The sequence below is a fragment of the Lycorma delicatula genome, chromosome 1 (genome assembly GCF_047948215.1).
Source record: "Lycorma delicatula isolate Av1 chromosome 1, ASM4794821v1, whole genome shotgun sequence".
NCBI classification, from domain to species: domain Eukaryota; kingdom Metazoa; phylum Arthropoda; class Insecta; order Hemiptera; family Fulgoridae; genus Lycorma; species Lycorma delicatula.
Window position 1 is genome coordinate 174003169 of NC_134455.1, and position 17408 is coordinate 174020576.

A 17408-nucleotide genomic window follows, 5' to 3' on the forward strand; every position below is an offset into this window, starting at 1 on the left:
ACGCAGGAGCATTATTTAACACAACCTTCCACGTTCACTTCTTAACAGAGACTCCAAAGATTGATAGTAAGCTCTTGAGTTTCAAGAGGTTACCACGTCTCATTCAGGAAACACAGTTGTTATTTTTTCCTTTGTCTTCTTCCCCGAGCATTCCCCAAAAACATTATGTTTTGGAGTCTTCTGAACACAATTCTGCAATACAGATATTTTTGTATGTCTGTATTTATGAACATATGTATAAGATGTTTCCGTCCGCTCTATCAGAAGAAAATCTTAACCCATTTGACGAAACGTAGTAGAATGTTGCAGATCTACAAGATTAAAAATCCTATTGATTTTCAAGTGAATCCGATCACAATAACTGGCGTTAGAGGCAAACTGAAGTTTTTTGGATAGTTTTTCAAGCTGTAACAGATATGGAATATGTTGGAAAGCCAAAATTATATCTTCTCAATGATCTTAAAGCATCAAGCTTGCTGACCGAACCATTTTTGTGAGCACCACCAGGTAAGAGCTGGTTTCACAATGATTCAAAATTACATGTTTCAAGCCAAAATCAGATTTTTGCGAGCGTCGCCGGGTGCAAGTATTTTAGTTTTGCAATAGTCCATAATGTAATCTTGTCTGAAGATAAAGGGTTGGTTTCAAAAAGTCAGTTTTGAATTATTTTGAGTCTGTTTTTGGTCAATTTGAACCTTTATTTTTTTTTGAGCACGGTTCCAAAACTACAGAAATTATGGGTAACATCAATGTGAATTTTTGGCAAGTAGCAGTGTTAAGCAATTCATGCAGTCACAACTCATCACCTATGTGAAAAGGAGGAAGAAAAAAATCACAAATATACAAACAAGTATAATGTATTTATTGGAACAAAACACAGTACATCGCGGTAGTGTAAAAGAACACATGATATTAATGTAACATGAAATACAAAAAGAACAGAAAGCTGAAACACCAAAATCAATATTAATTTAAAAAAATCATTACAGCAGTATAACATTATTTCTTTCTTAACCAAAACTGGAAATCTGCCCTTCTCACGCACTAACTGCGACAGAGTTTCTTAAATTTACCATTATTAAATTTTAACAAATTATTTTAAAAATTCATTAATAATTTCATTACTAAATTTTTGAAAATTTACTAGCGGTTTGTTAATAACTTCCTTCTAAGGACATTTTTTATAAGTATTTTTTTATGGGAAAATTAGCAATGCTTAAACAAAATTTTACTTGTAATGAGTGTAACATAATTTGATTTTAATTTAATTATATTCTCCTAACCATCATTTTTTTGTCCGATGAAGTGAAATTTAATATAGTGTTTAAAAATAGTTATAACATTCAAGGGTTTAATAACTAGATATAAAAAAAGAAGCTCTTGGGGTCCAAACAATTAATTTTTTTATTGGGAACGTTTCTTGATTTCCCTTAATTTATGCTATAAAAGTAATTAGAAATCATAGTAAATTTCTTCTTAATTTTTTTCTGAGCGATTTAAATTAATTAAATTTAATCTATATCTTAATGTTATTGTATAAATTATAGAAATAATTACATTTAGAAAAAACCTTTATAAGTGAAAAAATGTGTAAATGTTAGACATCTCTATCAGAAATGGCAGATGTAAAAGATGGGATGAAATAAAGAAGGAAGAGGAAAGGAGTTTGAGGGAGTGAGACATCTAGAGCAGAAAAACTGTGAAGGAAGATGAGAAAGCAGATAATGAAATTTTTTAAACAAGAAATTTCTAATGAAATTTTGTGGTCTCTTTTAAGACAAGACATTTGATATAACCAAAAACTAATTTTGTGAATCGGTTTGTTGTTTGCCATTCAGCATCACTTTAAAGGATTATACTAACTAATGGAGGAAAATTTAATTAAAATTTTTTGAAATATAAATTATAATAATATGGGGGGCTTCTTAAAGCAAAGAAACGATATAAAAATATATATTTTATAATTATTTATCACTTTCTAACTTTTTATAAACATGTAATTTACGAAATTTTTGGGTGTAATTAATCCTGAATCAATTACGCGTTTAGTACTTTATTTTTATTTTGTTAAGTATTTAATAAAAATATTTTCAAAGGTTTATTTTTTCTGTAAAATATTTCATTTTTAATTAAAAATGGCATCTTTCTCAATATTTACTAGATCAATTTATACTTTATATACACTATTCAATTTTTTATTTTTAACATAATATCGATTTCGATGATTTATTTTGCTTTATAGAGGTAGGCAACTTAATAGTTACCTAGAAGAGTAACTATTAAGTAAGATTATGTATTTAGATAAATTATTAAAAGTAATTTTTTTTAAAACAAAACATAAAATGACGTAATAGCCGATATGAAAATGTTTTTTATTATGATTTTGCCCCGTTATCGTACAAGGTACATTATCAAACACATTATCCTTAAAAAAGTTTTACAACCAACATATGTCTGGTCACATATTTTGAAACTATATTTTATCACCCCTTTTTTTATTAACCTCTTTACTTACAGAGGTCATAAAGGGGTTCACAGAGGTTCAATTATTTCAAAAGCTTTTCCATGACTTAGCTGATATTCTTTCATATATTAGACCAGACGATATGAGTACTAGTCAACAATCTCATGTTGCAGATTTTTCAATAAAAAAATTAAAAAATTCAGCCTGTCTGCTTTTTTGTGTGACGTCCCCAATTAATTTGATAGTAATATTTTAATATGATTGTATATTCTTTTTTTATTATTAAAATGTAAGTTTTCCGCCATTACGTTTCTTTTTTGCGAACGGTTTTTTATATTAAATTAATTGTAAGAAAAGAGAATGAAAATTTTGATTAAAAGAAAACCTAAAATGTAAAAATTAATACTTTATTTTTATGTCCTATTTACATTTAATGTAAATGAGTTACATTTAATGAATCATCAGAGTCATCAGTGGGTGTCCGAAGGAGCAGAAATTCTGCTCGGCGGCGTTCTTAGACATCCAACAGCTTAGATAAGGTATGGATACCTGGCTTACTTTACAAGTTAAAGTTACAACTTCCTCAACCCTACTTCCTAGTCTTGCGGAATTATCTTGAGGAGAGTTTTTCTCAGGTGAAATGTAATGACGAGTTTTCAAGGTTCTTTGAGGTTGGATCGGGTATCCCTCAGGCTCTGTACTGGGCTCTGTGTTATATTCCATATTCGCTGCGAACATTCTGGTCCTGGATGAGTGCATCATCGCCACGTTTGCTGATGACACTGCTATACTGGCCGTTAACGAAAACCCTAGACTAGCCTCGCAGAACCTACAAATGGCGCTGGATCGTGTGTGCGTGTGGCAGAAAGAGTGGAGGATTAAGGTTAATCAAGGTAAGTCGAAGCACGTCGCATTTGCCATGCGGAGAGGTGACTGTCCCGGTGTGTACTTTGATGGTGTTTTGATCCGGCAAATGGAGACTGTGCGGTATCTGGGACTTTACCTGGATCGGCGTTTGACCTGGAAGTGTCACGTGAGGGTGAAGTGGAAACAGCTAAACGCAAGGAGTAGAAAAAAAAAAAAAAAAAAGCTAAACGCAAGGTACAGGGAACTTCATTGGCTGCTACGGAGGAACACTCAGGACTCACGTTATCCAACAAGATCTTAATTTATAAGACTATCCTGCGCCCAATTTGGACGTACGGTGTAGAATTATGAGGAACGGCTAGTATTAGTAATGTGGAAATTATACAACGATTTCAGAACTAAGTAGCGAGGGTAATTGCCGAAGCTCCGTGGCTCACGCGGAATAATGAGATTCACGATTATCTGGAGCTTCCATCGGTTCGTGAGATTGCACAACAGCGCAATGTTAAATACCTGCAGAGACTTGAGAATCTTGTAAACCACTTTGCAATTAATCCACTCGATAACAGCAGAGACGTCCGACGGTAGAAACGAACGCATGTACTCGACTTAGGATCTGCGTAACAGTTTGGAATCTAACACCGTCAAGTTTAGTGGTGTCGTATCTAATTTTTTTTGTTACTTCTCTTTCTTTTTTTTATTTTATTTGTTATTAATGTTTGTTTTGTGGACTATACGGTGCTGAAATTAATGGTTTATGATTTGTGACTGAGCTTGAAATTTCATATTTGACTTTAAGTTTGCTTGCAACTGTTTATTGTGTATTATTTATTTTGGGAGTTGCTTAACGACCTTCTAATCACGTGCTTTTGTCAGGAAAGTTACTTATGGCTCCGCAGGAGAGCCCATTGTAATTATAATTCAGCAAAAAAAAATTTACATTTAGGCTTATTGAATTACCTAATATAAAACGTAAGGTGTTAAAGAAGACGAAAATTATTAATTTTTATTTTTTACTATATTAATAAAATATGTTTAGATTATGTTATATTTGTTTAACGTTTTTATTTGATTTACAGTCTTGCAACAGCATTTGATCTTTTTAAATATCTACTGAGAAATTACATGCGTAACTATGTCGCAATATGCTGCTGATTTTTTGTATTATTTTTTTGTTTATTATTATGATCCAAAATAATAGTTGTTTTTTACTAACTAATGGTTTATTAATTTTCTATCAGTAAAGATATTGCTTAAATATTGATTACATTTATTCATACACGTACAATTTCTTCTCATTAGAAGTAATGAACTGACGGTAACATTATGTGTGATTAACTGATTAGTAAGTTGCGGATAGAATTTCAAGTAAAACTGTAACTTTTTCCTAGATTTCGTTTTCAATGATATCATCCAGCTTTTCTACGTTTACTTAAAAATAGCATCTTCTAAAATTATATCCATATCTTCGGATAGATTTATTTGATAATATTGACAGGAATTGAACTACAGACAGTCTTTACTTCAAATACTCTCTTACGTGAAATTATTGAAGTTGTGCCATACTGTCATTAATTTTAATGTGATATGGGGTAATACAGTATAATTTTATCAACTGACTTTTTTATAATCTTCCGAGTATCAGATGTTGACTGTATTTTCTGAAAAACCTCGCGGTGAAAATTAAGAAAACAGTTTCTACGGAAGTTACTTGAGTTTTATAATTTCTTTAATTCCTTACCTTGATATTACTTTGCGGAAATTTGTTTTTTTATAAACAGACACAAAATGGTTGAAATTTAAATAATAATTGTTACAAAAATGTTTGTTTTGCAACGTTTAGCTAGCTTGGTAGAAGTGGCGCTTGTGCAGTCACTTACGTATACTGTACTTCCGCTGACATCTGAGCGACTAGCGTTGCGCTCGCTGATATGAAGCTCGGCATATGTAGCAACAGTGCGTGTATATATTTAGTTTCAAGAGAATATTTTTTTAAAATAAAATTAATTCTATACATTTAACTGTTTTAACAATTATTTATGTAATTTTAGTAACATTTGGCGTACATATTGCAGAAATAACACAAGTAGTATTGAACGAGTATCTACGATTTCGATCCGTACGTGAAGTCTTGGGTGGAATTAAAGAAATTATTAATTGCAAAAGACGAAGGCTGCAGTTGCAATACAATTCTGAGGGTAATGCTTTCCCGGAAATAACTGATATTGAGACGTTCAGGGCAGTTATAGCACACGTGTCATTTATTTACTGTATTATAACTAACACCGATCATCCAATGAGAGTAGACTTACATTAGATAATACTACGTACATGTTACGTACGTACTATTTTCTAATTATAATGTAAACTGAATTTTAAACTGAAATATAACTTACATATATTAAAGAAATATTTTAAATATTTAAATACAGAAATGTTCTCCTATTATAAAAATGACTTTCTTATAATGACATTTTTACCTTCTCTGCTCTATAGTTCTACTGCAACCTTATGCTGTATGTAGTATTATGGGAAAGTATACTAAGTGGGAAACTTTTGAGTGCAGTGGGTGTGCAGATTTTAACTTTTCATGGCCAAAAACATAATTTTAACATAGAAGTCCAGTATGATGTATTTAAGAGCATGTTTTTCACTTGATATTTCCAGATTGAATGGAACGATTCTAATGAAAGTTAACACATAGAGCTTATGGAGCATTGCGAAATCATTATATCTGGTCAATAAACACTCGTGCACGTGCGAGCGCGTGAAGACGTGGCTATGTAAATATAGTTTATCAGTAAAAATATTTTTGACATGTATATTAGTATTATTTAAAAAAAGTTTGTTATCTCTTATTTTGTTACAAAACGGCTTTTCTATTATTCATTACACTAATATTATTGAAAATATACTTTCTATTATTTTTACAAGGCATTAAACAATTTTACAAAACATATGAAACAAAAAAAAAACTTCATAATCGAGGTGTTACGTTCTTCTAGTTTTTTTTCTATCTTAAAAATATCCTAATTATAAAAAAATTAGCAATAATATTCCATCCAAGAACAACCGCTCTCAAAAGGTGGAACCGTACACTCAAAAGAACCAACTAACTGCAAGACTGATTAACAAAGTATTACACAAAAATAGTATAGTGTAAAATATTAATTTACCTGTTCTGTTTTTTTAAAGCGCAAGAAATTGCGAAAACTGAAAAATTTTAAATTATTAACACCATATCAGTAATCTTTTAAGTCATTTCAAGCTGAATTTTAGTTCGAATATATATAAGTTCAATTTTTTTTTTTGTTTTAGTCGTGCTATTTGCTTTCTACCGAATTATCAAGAAATAAAATTAATTACTTTGCTAAATCCTGTTAAAGAAAAAAATTATTTCAGAGAAATTAAAACTTATGAAATAATTATTAAAAAAATGGTTTTGTCATTGAATAATATTGTGAAAGAGTTAAATCGAAAAATCAAAAATACGTAAGTAATAGAAACTCCAAACACAACATGAAATATTTCTCAAAAATTTCATAAATGAAAATTGTTAACGTACCAACAGAAATTAAACAATAAATGGAGTTATAGTATAAAAATATATATATTTTTTTCTTTGCATACTGTTACGAATATTGTTTTGACTCGTGTAATAGTCTATTACAAAACTTTTTACTTTTTTAAATCAATAATTTGATTTCTTCCAATATTCCATATTACACGTTATAGCATAGTTATAACGGATAACATGTTTAACTTATTTTTTGTTATAAAATAAATGTCACTTATACAGAATTGTACGATAACATCTTTTGTATGACAAGAAGAGGGAAGAAAAGGGAAGATTATTGTTATGAGGATTTAAAGAAGGATTTAGAAGAAGGCAAACGATCGCATCCTTTTCCTTACAACAAATTTAGTATTGTACCTATTTTTCATCGTAATGATATACCAACAAAATAAAATGAAACAACGTAGAAGAGGTTACAACGTAAGGCAATGCAAGCTAAAACGATATAAAAGAGAAATGGAGAGTAATAAAAAGAGAGAATAAGGCCATAATATTGCTGATATAACAGCAATAAGAGAGGGAAGAATCTAGAATTTTCTCCCTTCCTTTTTTTTTAGCTATTTCCATATTCCTCTTCTTCTTTGTTTTCCCCGTTGCTTCATTTTGTCCCCATTAATGTCTGTGAACACATGCTGTGCACATTCGTTTATTCTCAAACAATCAAATTACAGTTTAGTTATTTGAAATCACCTGTAGTGTAAAACACAGTAAATGGAAGTGGCGTTTCACGTATAACTTTTACATTAGTTTTCTTTGATATAAAACGTCAAAATAAATGTACTGTAGATCAAATCCTTTGTATTTCAATTTAAGCCAATTAAAAAACTAAACTTTTTGAAGATACAAAGAATTGTTTTCGATCAAATTTTATAATAATCTTATTAATTATATTAGCTGAAGTCACAGTTTGCTTAATGTAACTTACTATATAATTTAAGACTAGAAAATAATATGTGATATGGAACGCAAAAGTGGCGGGAGTATCACAAATTCTCCCTTCGAATCGTAGAGCCTGGACAGTGTCCCTTGCTGCTGTATGATTCTGTAATCGGGCGTGTTTATTTTAAGTCGGGTCTAAGTTTCAAGTTTTGTTAAATTTTATGGACGAATTTGTGAATATATGTGATATCTGAAATTGTATTTAAGAAGTTTAATGTTATTTGTTTATTTTTGATCACTATTACTAATTAATTGCACTACTTGTAAGAGAGTTGTAGTATTTTCCTGATAATTTCGTACCGTATATTAGTTTTAGTAAAGTTTATTAAATGTATATATATATATATATATATATATATATAAACAAAGTATAATAAAACTTTTATCTTTTAATGATTATGAGAAACGAATTTTTAAACATGATAAAAATTTCAACCCTAGTAGAAATTTGAACCTTCGATTTTCCGGATTAAATGCAGAGATGATATGTAGTAAACGTTCACTGCCATTTTACATATTAGTATATGACGATTTAAATTGAAGTTCATATGTAATAACATATTTTGTGAAAATAGTTAAAAGATAAATAAAAAGATAAGTTGATTTTAATGTATTCTTTCTTCTTTCGCAAAAAATGTTATTTTATAAATTTATTAAAAAGTATGCTGGTTAACTTTCTAACTTGGAAAAAAATTTAATTAGGTGTTCATAATGTACATCAGATGATAATTTTAAAAGTATCATTCTACTTTTTCAATCCTTATAATAAGATGTTTAATAGCTACTTTGTTTTGCTTTTTTTTGGGCATCACATTTCGTTTTTTTACAGTCGGTTCCAGGAAAGAACTAGAAGTAAATAGAATTACAATAAGCGCTTGATGAGAGGATTCAATGAATCCCCTCAATAAATCATGCATTCATAAGATAATAGTTCAAATTTGATGTATATATAATATGATATAAGACAATATATACATAAATAAGGCAATATTTCATTTTGTATAAAACCTTGATATTCCAGTCAAGGTCGATAAGGCCAGTTTCTTATTGGCAGACGGCATTTGTTTATCTTGGTCTGATGATAATTGTTTGCAGTAGTTTTGCTTTTTATAGATATCATTGGTTGATATTGGAGGTGTTTATTATTAAGTTACGTAATTTCTTAGATATCCACAGAATTAAGCGTCTAACGATGCTTGTAGGAAATATAATTTTGAATATTTTAGAGGATAACGATATTGTTAACAAATATAAATTTTTGCTTTATTCAAATGGCTTGGCGTCTCTGGTCAACAATCCTACCAGGTTGGATACGGACACTTGTGTAGATCGTTTTTTATTTAGCGTAAACAATTCAAAGAAATGTCTTTAAGTTTTTTTGCTGATGTCGCGCATGCTGCCATCACAGACCATTCTCTTATACTTGTCTGGAGTGATATTAAAATTCTTATATAAAATGATAACGCAGAATGTATCACTTTATATCAATGTAGTTTTATTAATTTAGTTAGGTTTAAACATAAGATTTTAAATACTGATTGGAATAAAGTATTTAATGAAAAAGACGGAGACAGAGCTTTTGAGTTATTTTATGAACTTTTAATTGTACTCTCTGAAAAAAGGAATAAGTTTAAAACAAAATCTAAAAATTTCCAAAAAATTAAATCATAGGTATCGGATAATTAATTAAACAGAATTAAACAAAAAAAATATTGTTAAAGAAAGTTAAAAATCAACAATAACATTTATGTTTAAAAATATTTTACAGTAGGTACAGGAATAGAATTATCTATGATATAAGGAAGTCTTAAAGAATTATATTTTAGAAACGTTTTTATTAATAACGCTGGTAATACCAGTGGAAACTTAACAGTGGAAACTGATTGATCATTTAATAGGTAAAAAGGATAAAAAATATGAAATAGAAGGAATTAAAGCCGAGATATATAACCAAATAGTGAGATTCTGAAGGTTTGGATATTTTTAATAGTTATTTTTTAGGAATCGCAAAGAAAATAAAAACACTTCTTGAGAATATCATAGTTCGGAATCAATATTTATATAATAATATTTTTACCTCAACAGAAGTCGGAGCCGCTATTATCTACAGAGAGCCGCTCTATATATAGAGCCTACACATTATCTCGAGATGGAAAAGATTTTAGAGTGTATGAAAACAAAAATTTCATCTGGTTTTCATGAAATTTCTTCGTATGTCCTAAAATCCGTGTCTGAAGATATTTCTCATGTTTCTGCGTGTTTATGGAATTTAAGTCTGCAGTCGGGTAAATTTCTAGATAAAATTAATCAAGCAGTTCTAGTTCCTATTTATAAAAAAGGAGATAGTGATAATGTCGGAAACTTTAAGCCAATAGCTCTGCTTTCACAGTTTTCAAACATTCCGGAAATTGTAGTAAAGTCAAGGATGGTTAACTTTCTTAATTAAAATACTTTTTTCTTTTTTTTCAATGTTAATCAATTTGGCTTTCAGAAAACTTAGGCCCTGAAAATGCCTTACTTAAATTTGTCTCACAATTGGTAAATGGCATCAATAAAGATTATAAAGTTGGCTTTCTCATTTGAGATATCCAGAAGGTATTTTATGTTGTTGATCATAATTTATTTTTAAATAAGATAGAGTAAACGGGTATAATAGGTTTAACTTTTTACTGACCTGAATCCTACTTAAAGGGAAGAACTCTAAAGGTTAAAATTAGAAATACACTCAGTAAAGAGGGAGTAACAAAATTCGTTATCCCTCAGATTCACTTTTGGGCTCAATTCTGTTCCTAATTTGTATTAACAGCTTCTGTTCTGGCAAATTTCAAGGTTATTTGACCACATTTGCAGATGATTCTGCCTTTTTATAAAGAAAAAGGTTTTGAATGAGTTTTGAAATCTATCGCAGAGGAGTTATTTAAAATTATGTTGCGATTAACCAAAAACGGGATTACGTTGAATATATCTAAATCCAAATGCATAATTCCCCAGTTACAGTGTAAGAAAACTAGCAACTCGTATGTTAGATATTATAATCTTACTTGCTCTAGAATAGCTGATTGTAGTTTCGATAGTATTGATCAACTCGATAGTATGAAATATCTACGGGTAACTATTGATTGCAATCTTTCATGGGAAATACATATTCTTAGACTAAAGAATAAAATATTTTGTTACGTGAGAAAGTTTTATTATCTTCGAGATCCCTACCCGATTGGTGTTTTAATGCTTTACTTGATTTTGATTGAATCTCGATTAAGATGGAATTGAGTGTTGGAATGGACTATTGGTATGTGAAAGATGAAATCCGACCTATAAACATCTTATACGTACGAGTATAATATAAGAATATCTGCTACGACACATTCATTCCCATTTTTTGTATCTTAAAATTCCTCCCTTTAAGACGTTTATACTTGTTTAAGGTACTTAAACTTTTCTTTCTTAGAAGTTAAGATAAGGCTCTTAAATATAGACTGACTGCTCGAGCTATGGGAACCAAGGGTAATTTTTTACTTCCTACTACATCAAACATCCAAGTTGCAAATTATAGTAGCTAATTCCCAAAATTTCAACTTAATTATAGACAACTGTTTGTTTTTTTTTTAATACTTTTAGAGTCGCATCAACAATTAAAGTCATTAGCGACTTATCAGTGTAATGTAACTGTACCGGTAAATTTGTAGTCTTAAACAAATTCAGATCGATTACTCCTCAGACCTGTAGTTAAGTGAAACCCAACCACCAAAGAATACCGGTATGCAAGATATAGTATTCAAATCCGAATAAAAGTAACTACATTTATTAGGATTTGAACCTCAAAACTTCGACACTAGTTTACCATTAGACCAACCCTATGGGTTATAAATAAATTTGGTATCTCAACATAGGTCATTTTATTCTACTTCTCTGGACTATAATTAGTTTATTTACTCTACAAAAAGGTTTTGTAATTTCCTGTTAAAAACTTAAATTGTATCCTACGTCTAAAATTCTTATTCACAGATAAAATTCGACCAAAAGAATTTTTGTATGGAATTTTTTGCTATCAAGTGATAAAGTTATGGGAAGAAGACACTGAATTTTAAGAGATAATTTTATGATTTTTTTCTCAAGTAAAATTATAGGCATAATATCGGCAATTTCTCAAAAACAATAAATTTCATTTTTTCAAGACAGAATTTTATGCCAATAGATACCGTAATGTTATTAAGATGACAAGTTTTGAGTTATTATTTATTTATTTTTTATTTTTTGTATGAAAAATATTCATCATAATAACTAAGTGGTAAAGGAATTCCTCTTAAAACACCTTAACTTAATACATTCTAGACATCAACAGTAGCTCGAAGATAGCATGAGCATTGGATTAAGATGATAAAATTAAAAAAAAATTAATAAACATTAAAAGTGGCATTGATAAACATAGAAATTTCCAGTATTAGGAGTGAAACCACAACGTAAAAATAAAAAAATACTAAAATAAGAATAAATAACATTACAAACATAAATACTTTGATGATGCACAACTTGAGAAAAAAGTCCTCATCATGAGTATCACTATTAGGTTCCTAGGTGCAATACATATAACCGCTTTACATCTTCTCTGTTTTTTAAGAGAATAACAGCTGGATAATTTACGTGGCCGCTAAGTATTATTTTTTGCTTAGATTCAAATCGATCAACTTCCTCTCAAACACACGGTAACCCTAAGTACTCGTAAATTATTTTGTTCTGTATTACCATGGCGTCAGTGTGGCATGTCACACATTTATTTAGAAACGCTGGTACTTGCTGTATATTGTTGGTACTTGTATCCCAGAGTTTGATTCAGTATGCCCAAACCAGTTCTAGAATCACTTTATGAAAAATAGCTTGATAATTGCGATTTCCTGCCTAATAACCAGTATAGCTCCTTAAACTCGATATCTATATGTTTCCTTGTTTCTTTAATGAGATCATTTCATGTGAAACAACGATCTAGATGTACTCTTAAATACCGTACACTTACAGCTCGCGGAATGTAACCTCCATTTATATAGATTCCTGGGCAGTTCTCTCTTCTCGTCGCGAAAGTCATGTGAGTCGATTTCCCTTGATTTACCTTAACTATCCATACCATTACCTTCATGACTATTAGCATGACCATTACCTTCAACCAGTCAACTAAGACTGCAAGTATAACCTAGATTGCAAAACATAGTAGAAACTTAGTTGGACCAACATTGACCAACCAGTACGACCAGTTCATCCTGCTTCAATAAAACTTCTAGTCTGTCCTACTGTTGTGTAAGATAGAGAATTTCTTCTTCTTTATTACGATCGTTCCTCTAGTGAGTAGGACAAAAGAATGATCACAGGTTGATTCGTGTGACTAACTAAATAACTAATCCTTTCATAAGTGTACAGAGACGATATACCGGAAGTTACATAAAAATCTAGTAGGTCCAGAATCTTAGTCAAATCCGACGGCCAGTATGTCGGCTGTAATCGGTAGATCATATCGAGACGCATGTTGTTGATGATGCAATCCTTTAAAGCTCAATCCCCAATTGTTTTAAGTCATGAGCCCCATTAAACATGTTTAGCATTACAGTCCTCACTCGCGATGAAACGCGGGCGTTGTAAAATTCTCAGCAAATAATTCACTCGAGATATATGACAAGGAGCTCAGTACACTGTTGATAGCACGAGGGGCTCGAGCCACTCTAAAATTTCAGTTAAGGTTTCTTGGATATTATCACTGCTGAAATTTGACAATTTATGATGTCTTATCTATCCTAAATAACCTGGCCATTAAAAAATTTTGCTATCAAGCCAAATCTTGCTGACCAAGTCTAAGGCCTAAGACTTAAATGAATAATTCATAATATAATACTTCGTACCTTATGGTCTTTGTTCTTCAATTACTTTTGATTTGATAAAACATTCTGTGAATTTACATAGTAAAAAGATAAGTTAATGGAAAAATTTGATGTTGTAACTAGTTACTGAATTTGCGACTGTCAATTACAATAACTTTTTCTACTAGCCTGGGATGATTATTTATTAGAAGCGGAACAATTTTTAAAAAAATATATAAATAATTTCACGATACATTTGATACTTGAATGTATTTTTAATTTCGTATAAGCCTGAAATTATTTGTCTGATAGGATTATACCTATTTCATTATACTCAGAAGAGTATACTAAACTTACCGATAGATGAACTAAAAAATCAGCATCACATTTCCTCCGTACAATTTTTTTTTTTCTAGTACTCATATTTACTAATTCCTTTAAGTGCTGATAATGAACATTACAGATTCTAAATGAGACTGTTAGAAATGGTAATTCTATTTTTTACCAAATAAAATAGATTTGTCAGAATATATTTGTATAATTGATTTACTTTACTCATTAATTTTATTCGTCAGTCGGTCTAAGATTGTCATGTTTTCCATCTCTGTAATAGTTTTTTGAATCTCTTCTATCAGTGACAGCAGTTATTATTGTATTGTTTTATGCTTTACGTTATTTTAATTTATTAATTTTTATACGAAATGAAATATATATATTTCATATTTATTAAATATAATATAATATTAAATACATATATATGGATGTATTTTTTTTACTGCTATTTTATAAAATTATACTTAACTGCATCTGTATCTAATGAACAGATTCAGATGCAGTTAAGTATAACTTTCATTATATTTTTCCCTTTTTAAAGTTAAAACCATCGTTAAAGAAAAGAAATATATTTTATTATTTTATCAAAAACTTTGTAAGTATCAAAGTATTTAACTAAAAACCTTGTAAAAGTTTTATCGAATTATACTTAAAAGTTTATGATTTAAGAAAACAAGTAAAATATCTCAACCATTATGATTAAATTTTTATCTTAAAATGAACTAATAAAAATTCTAAATATTCAGTATTAGTGCACTGTTTCACTAGAGATATAAGCTAAAAAAATAAAAATCCATCCACGAGCGTCAGTTCATGTCAAGTGAAAAAAAAAAAACGTTTTCCCAAGGATAGTATTCTATCATTATGATTACGTATTAGTTTTGAATTTTTAATTTTGATTTTAGATATGACAAATGACTGATGACAGATAGCTTTCAGAATGAGTGAATATGACTGTTGCTATGGCAACGCGAGTTTCTGTTGTCAAATTTGCTCTGCAGTACTTAAAATGTACGTTTCGATAACATGTAAATTTAAAACATTCAATACCGTGGAATGAATTATTTGCTAATTCCTTAAAAGTAACTCTTAACTTTTTTCTAGACTATGAAATTAAAAACTTATTTTTCGTAAGATTGCTTTTAATTAAATCTCATTTTGGGTTGATTGTAAATTTGTTCATAATGCAGTTATTCATTTCCTCAACTGCATGCTTTGCGGTGACATCCATATTCTTTGAAAAATAAGAAATTGTAATTGAATGATATCTATAATGTGCGAGGTAAAAATGTACATCGATGAAACAATCGGTGATTTCTTGATTTAAATTTGGTAACGAGTCGTTAAGGTTATTTTAAACTGCTTAATCATTATTTTATTCAGAGTAGTTAATATGTATTTTAATGTTTCTTTATTTCACTGTTATGTTTCTAACCAAAAACCTAATAAATAGTCATTAATGATGAAGATATTTCATAAAATTAATTGGATCAGTTATTTACAGCAACCAGTAATGAAATCTCTTCTGAATGTAATATTAGATGTAGACCAACAAATACACTATTCTTGTGATAAATTAAATACTGTACGAATAAGCAATTTCTTTAAAAACTATTATTTGTATGATTCACAAGTATAATACTTCGTTTTTCTTTGAACTAATCTAACATTGTTTGCTCTAGTAACTAATTTTTCGGATAAGTAATTTTAAGATAACAGATAAAATTTTAATCTAAAATAATGTAGTAAAGTATTCACTCTTAGCAGGTTGTACAAGGTTAGTGAAGGATTTTCCTTTTTATAAATGATATTTTTCAAAATTTTTAATTCGAATTTATATATTTTCAATTTATGATGAAATCATTTGTATTCCTAAAATTTACTAAGGTTATAAAATTAATTACTTTTGTTACAGCAGCACAAGCAGTTGTATTCGGTCCAGAAGAAGTTTATGTTAAAAGAGGAAGCACTATCAGTTTAACATGTTCAGTTAATGTACATTCAACCCCACCAGGATCAGTTTTATGGTACCAGGGGGCCAGTGTTGTTGACTTTGATTCACCTAGAGGTGGAATTTCACTAGAAACAGAGAAAACAGAATCGGGTACAACAAGTAAACTACTGGTCACAAAAGCATCACTTCATGATTCTGGAAATTATACATGCTTACCATCAAATGCGAAACCAGCATCAGTCTATGTTCACGTACTTAACGGTATGTATTGATTCTGAATGGATCATTTTCCTTTATCTGTTTTATTTATTTATTTTTTGTTAAATTTCCATATTCAGAATAATTTAATATTTTTATTTGAACATTCTTTACCTTAATAACTATTCTTCAAAGTCTCGGAAAGGCAGTACTTTTAAAAAGTGCAGATAGAATATACCGATTAATTAATCTTAAAATGTCGATGTTAATATTTGAGATAATTTTATTTTCTCAGCAAAGTTATTTTATTTAGAATCAGTTCCGTATAACCGAAATAGTAAGTAGATTTGTTTACAAAACTTAAATGACACAAAGAGTGTTTCCAACTGAAATTTGTCAAAGTATCATATTTAAATACATTTTATGCATATATATACATATTTTATACAGTATACATAAATGTATTACAAAGATAAACAAATGCATACAATAAATAATGCGTCCAAAGAATATTGATCAATTCCAGATCATAACAAAAAGAAAACCCCAAAAATTATTTCTACCAGTCTCAAAATGAATCACAAAAAAACAAACCAAAGTAAGAAGCAGTGAAATATAAACAAATAAAACCAACAAAAATAAATGCCGAAACGAAACGAAACATTTTGATGATGCATAAAATCCTAAGCAGCTGATTCACCCCAAATCTCGAAGAATTTCACTGAACCAATACGAGCAGCCGATTCATGCGACTAATATTCTCGCTGTTATCCAGAAGTTTAACTTCTAACCAGTTCATCTATCTATTCAGCCTCACTTTGCTTTTAGTACAGGATCACCACATCTCCTCTCAAACGCTTGGAACTCCCAGATAGTTATGTATTTGTGTGTTTTTCGCAAACCACTGCGTTTCTGTTATATCTCTCAATAATTATTCCAGAATCGCTGTACAATGTCAATATTACTCTTGCTTGTTATACCCCAAAGTTGGATCTCGTAGGTTTAAATCGGATTGTTACGTAAAAATGCTTGTTGGATAACGGTAACTGCACTCTCCCGTCTAATAACCACTACCTCTCTCAGAAATTAAGCTGCTTCCGTTTCTCTCTAACGTGAAGCCTCCACGTCAAACGGTGATGCAAATGCAGTCCTATGTGTTACACGCTGTTAGCATACAGGATGAAAACGCCATTAAGTTGAACTTGCGGGCAGTCGCCCCTCCTCATCGCAAAT

At 29.9% G+C, this 17408-nt stretch overlaps 1 protein-coding gene across 1 annotated transcript in view; it reads left to right on the plus strand.

Annotated features, from left to right (window-relative positions):
* Positions 1-17408, plus strand: part of LOC142317711 (zwei Ig domain protein zig-8-like) — a 342158-nt gene that overhangs the window by 271177 nt on the left and 53573 nt on the right. The window contains exon 5 of the mRNA XM_075354258.1: positions 15942-16238. Within this exon, the coding sequence (XP_075210373.1) occupies positions 15942-16238 (297 nt within the window). The remainder of the gene's footprint in view (positions 1-15941; positions 16239-17408) is intronic.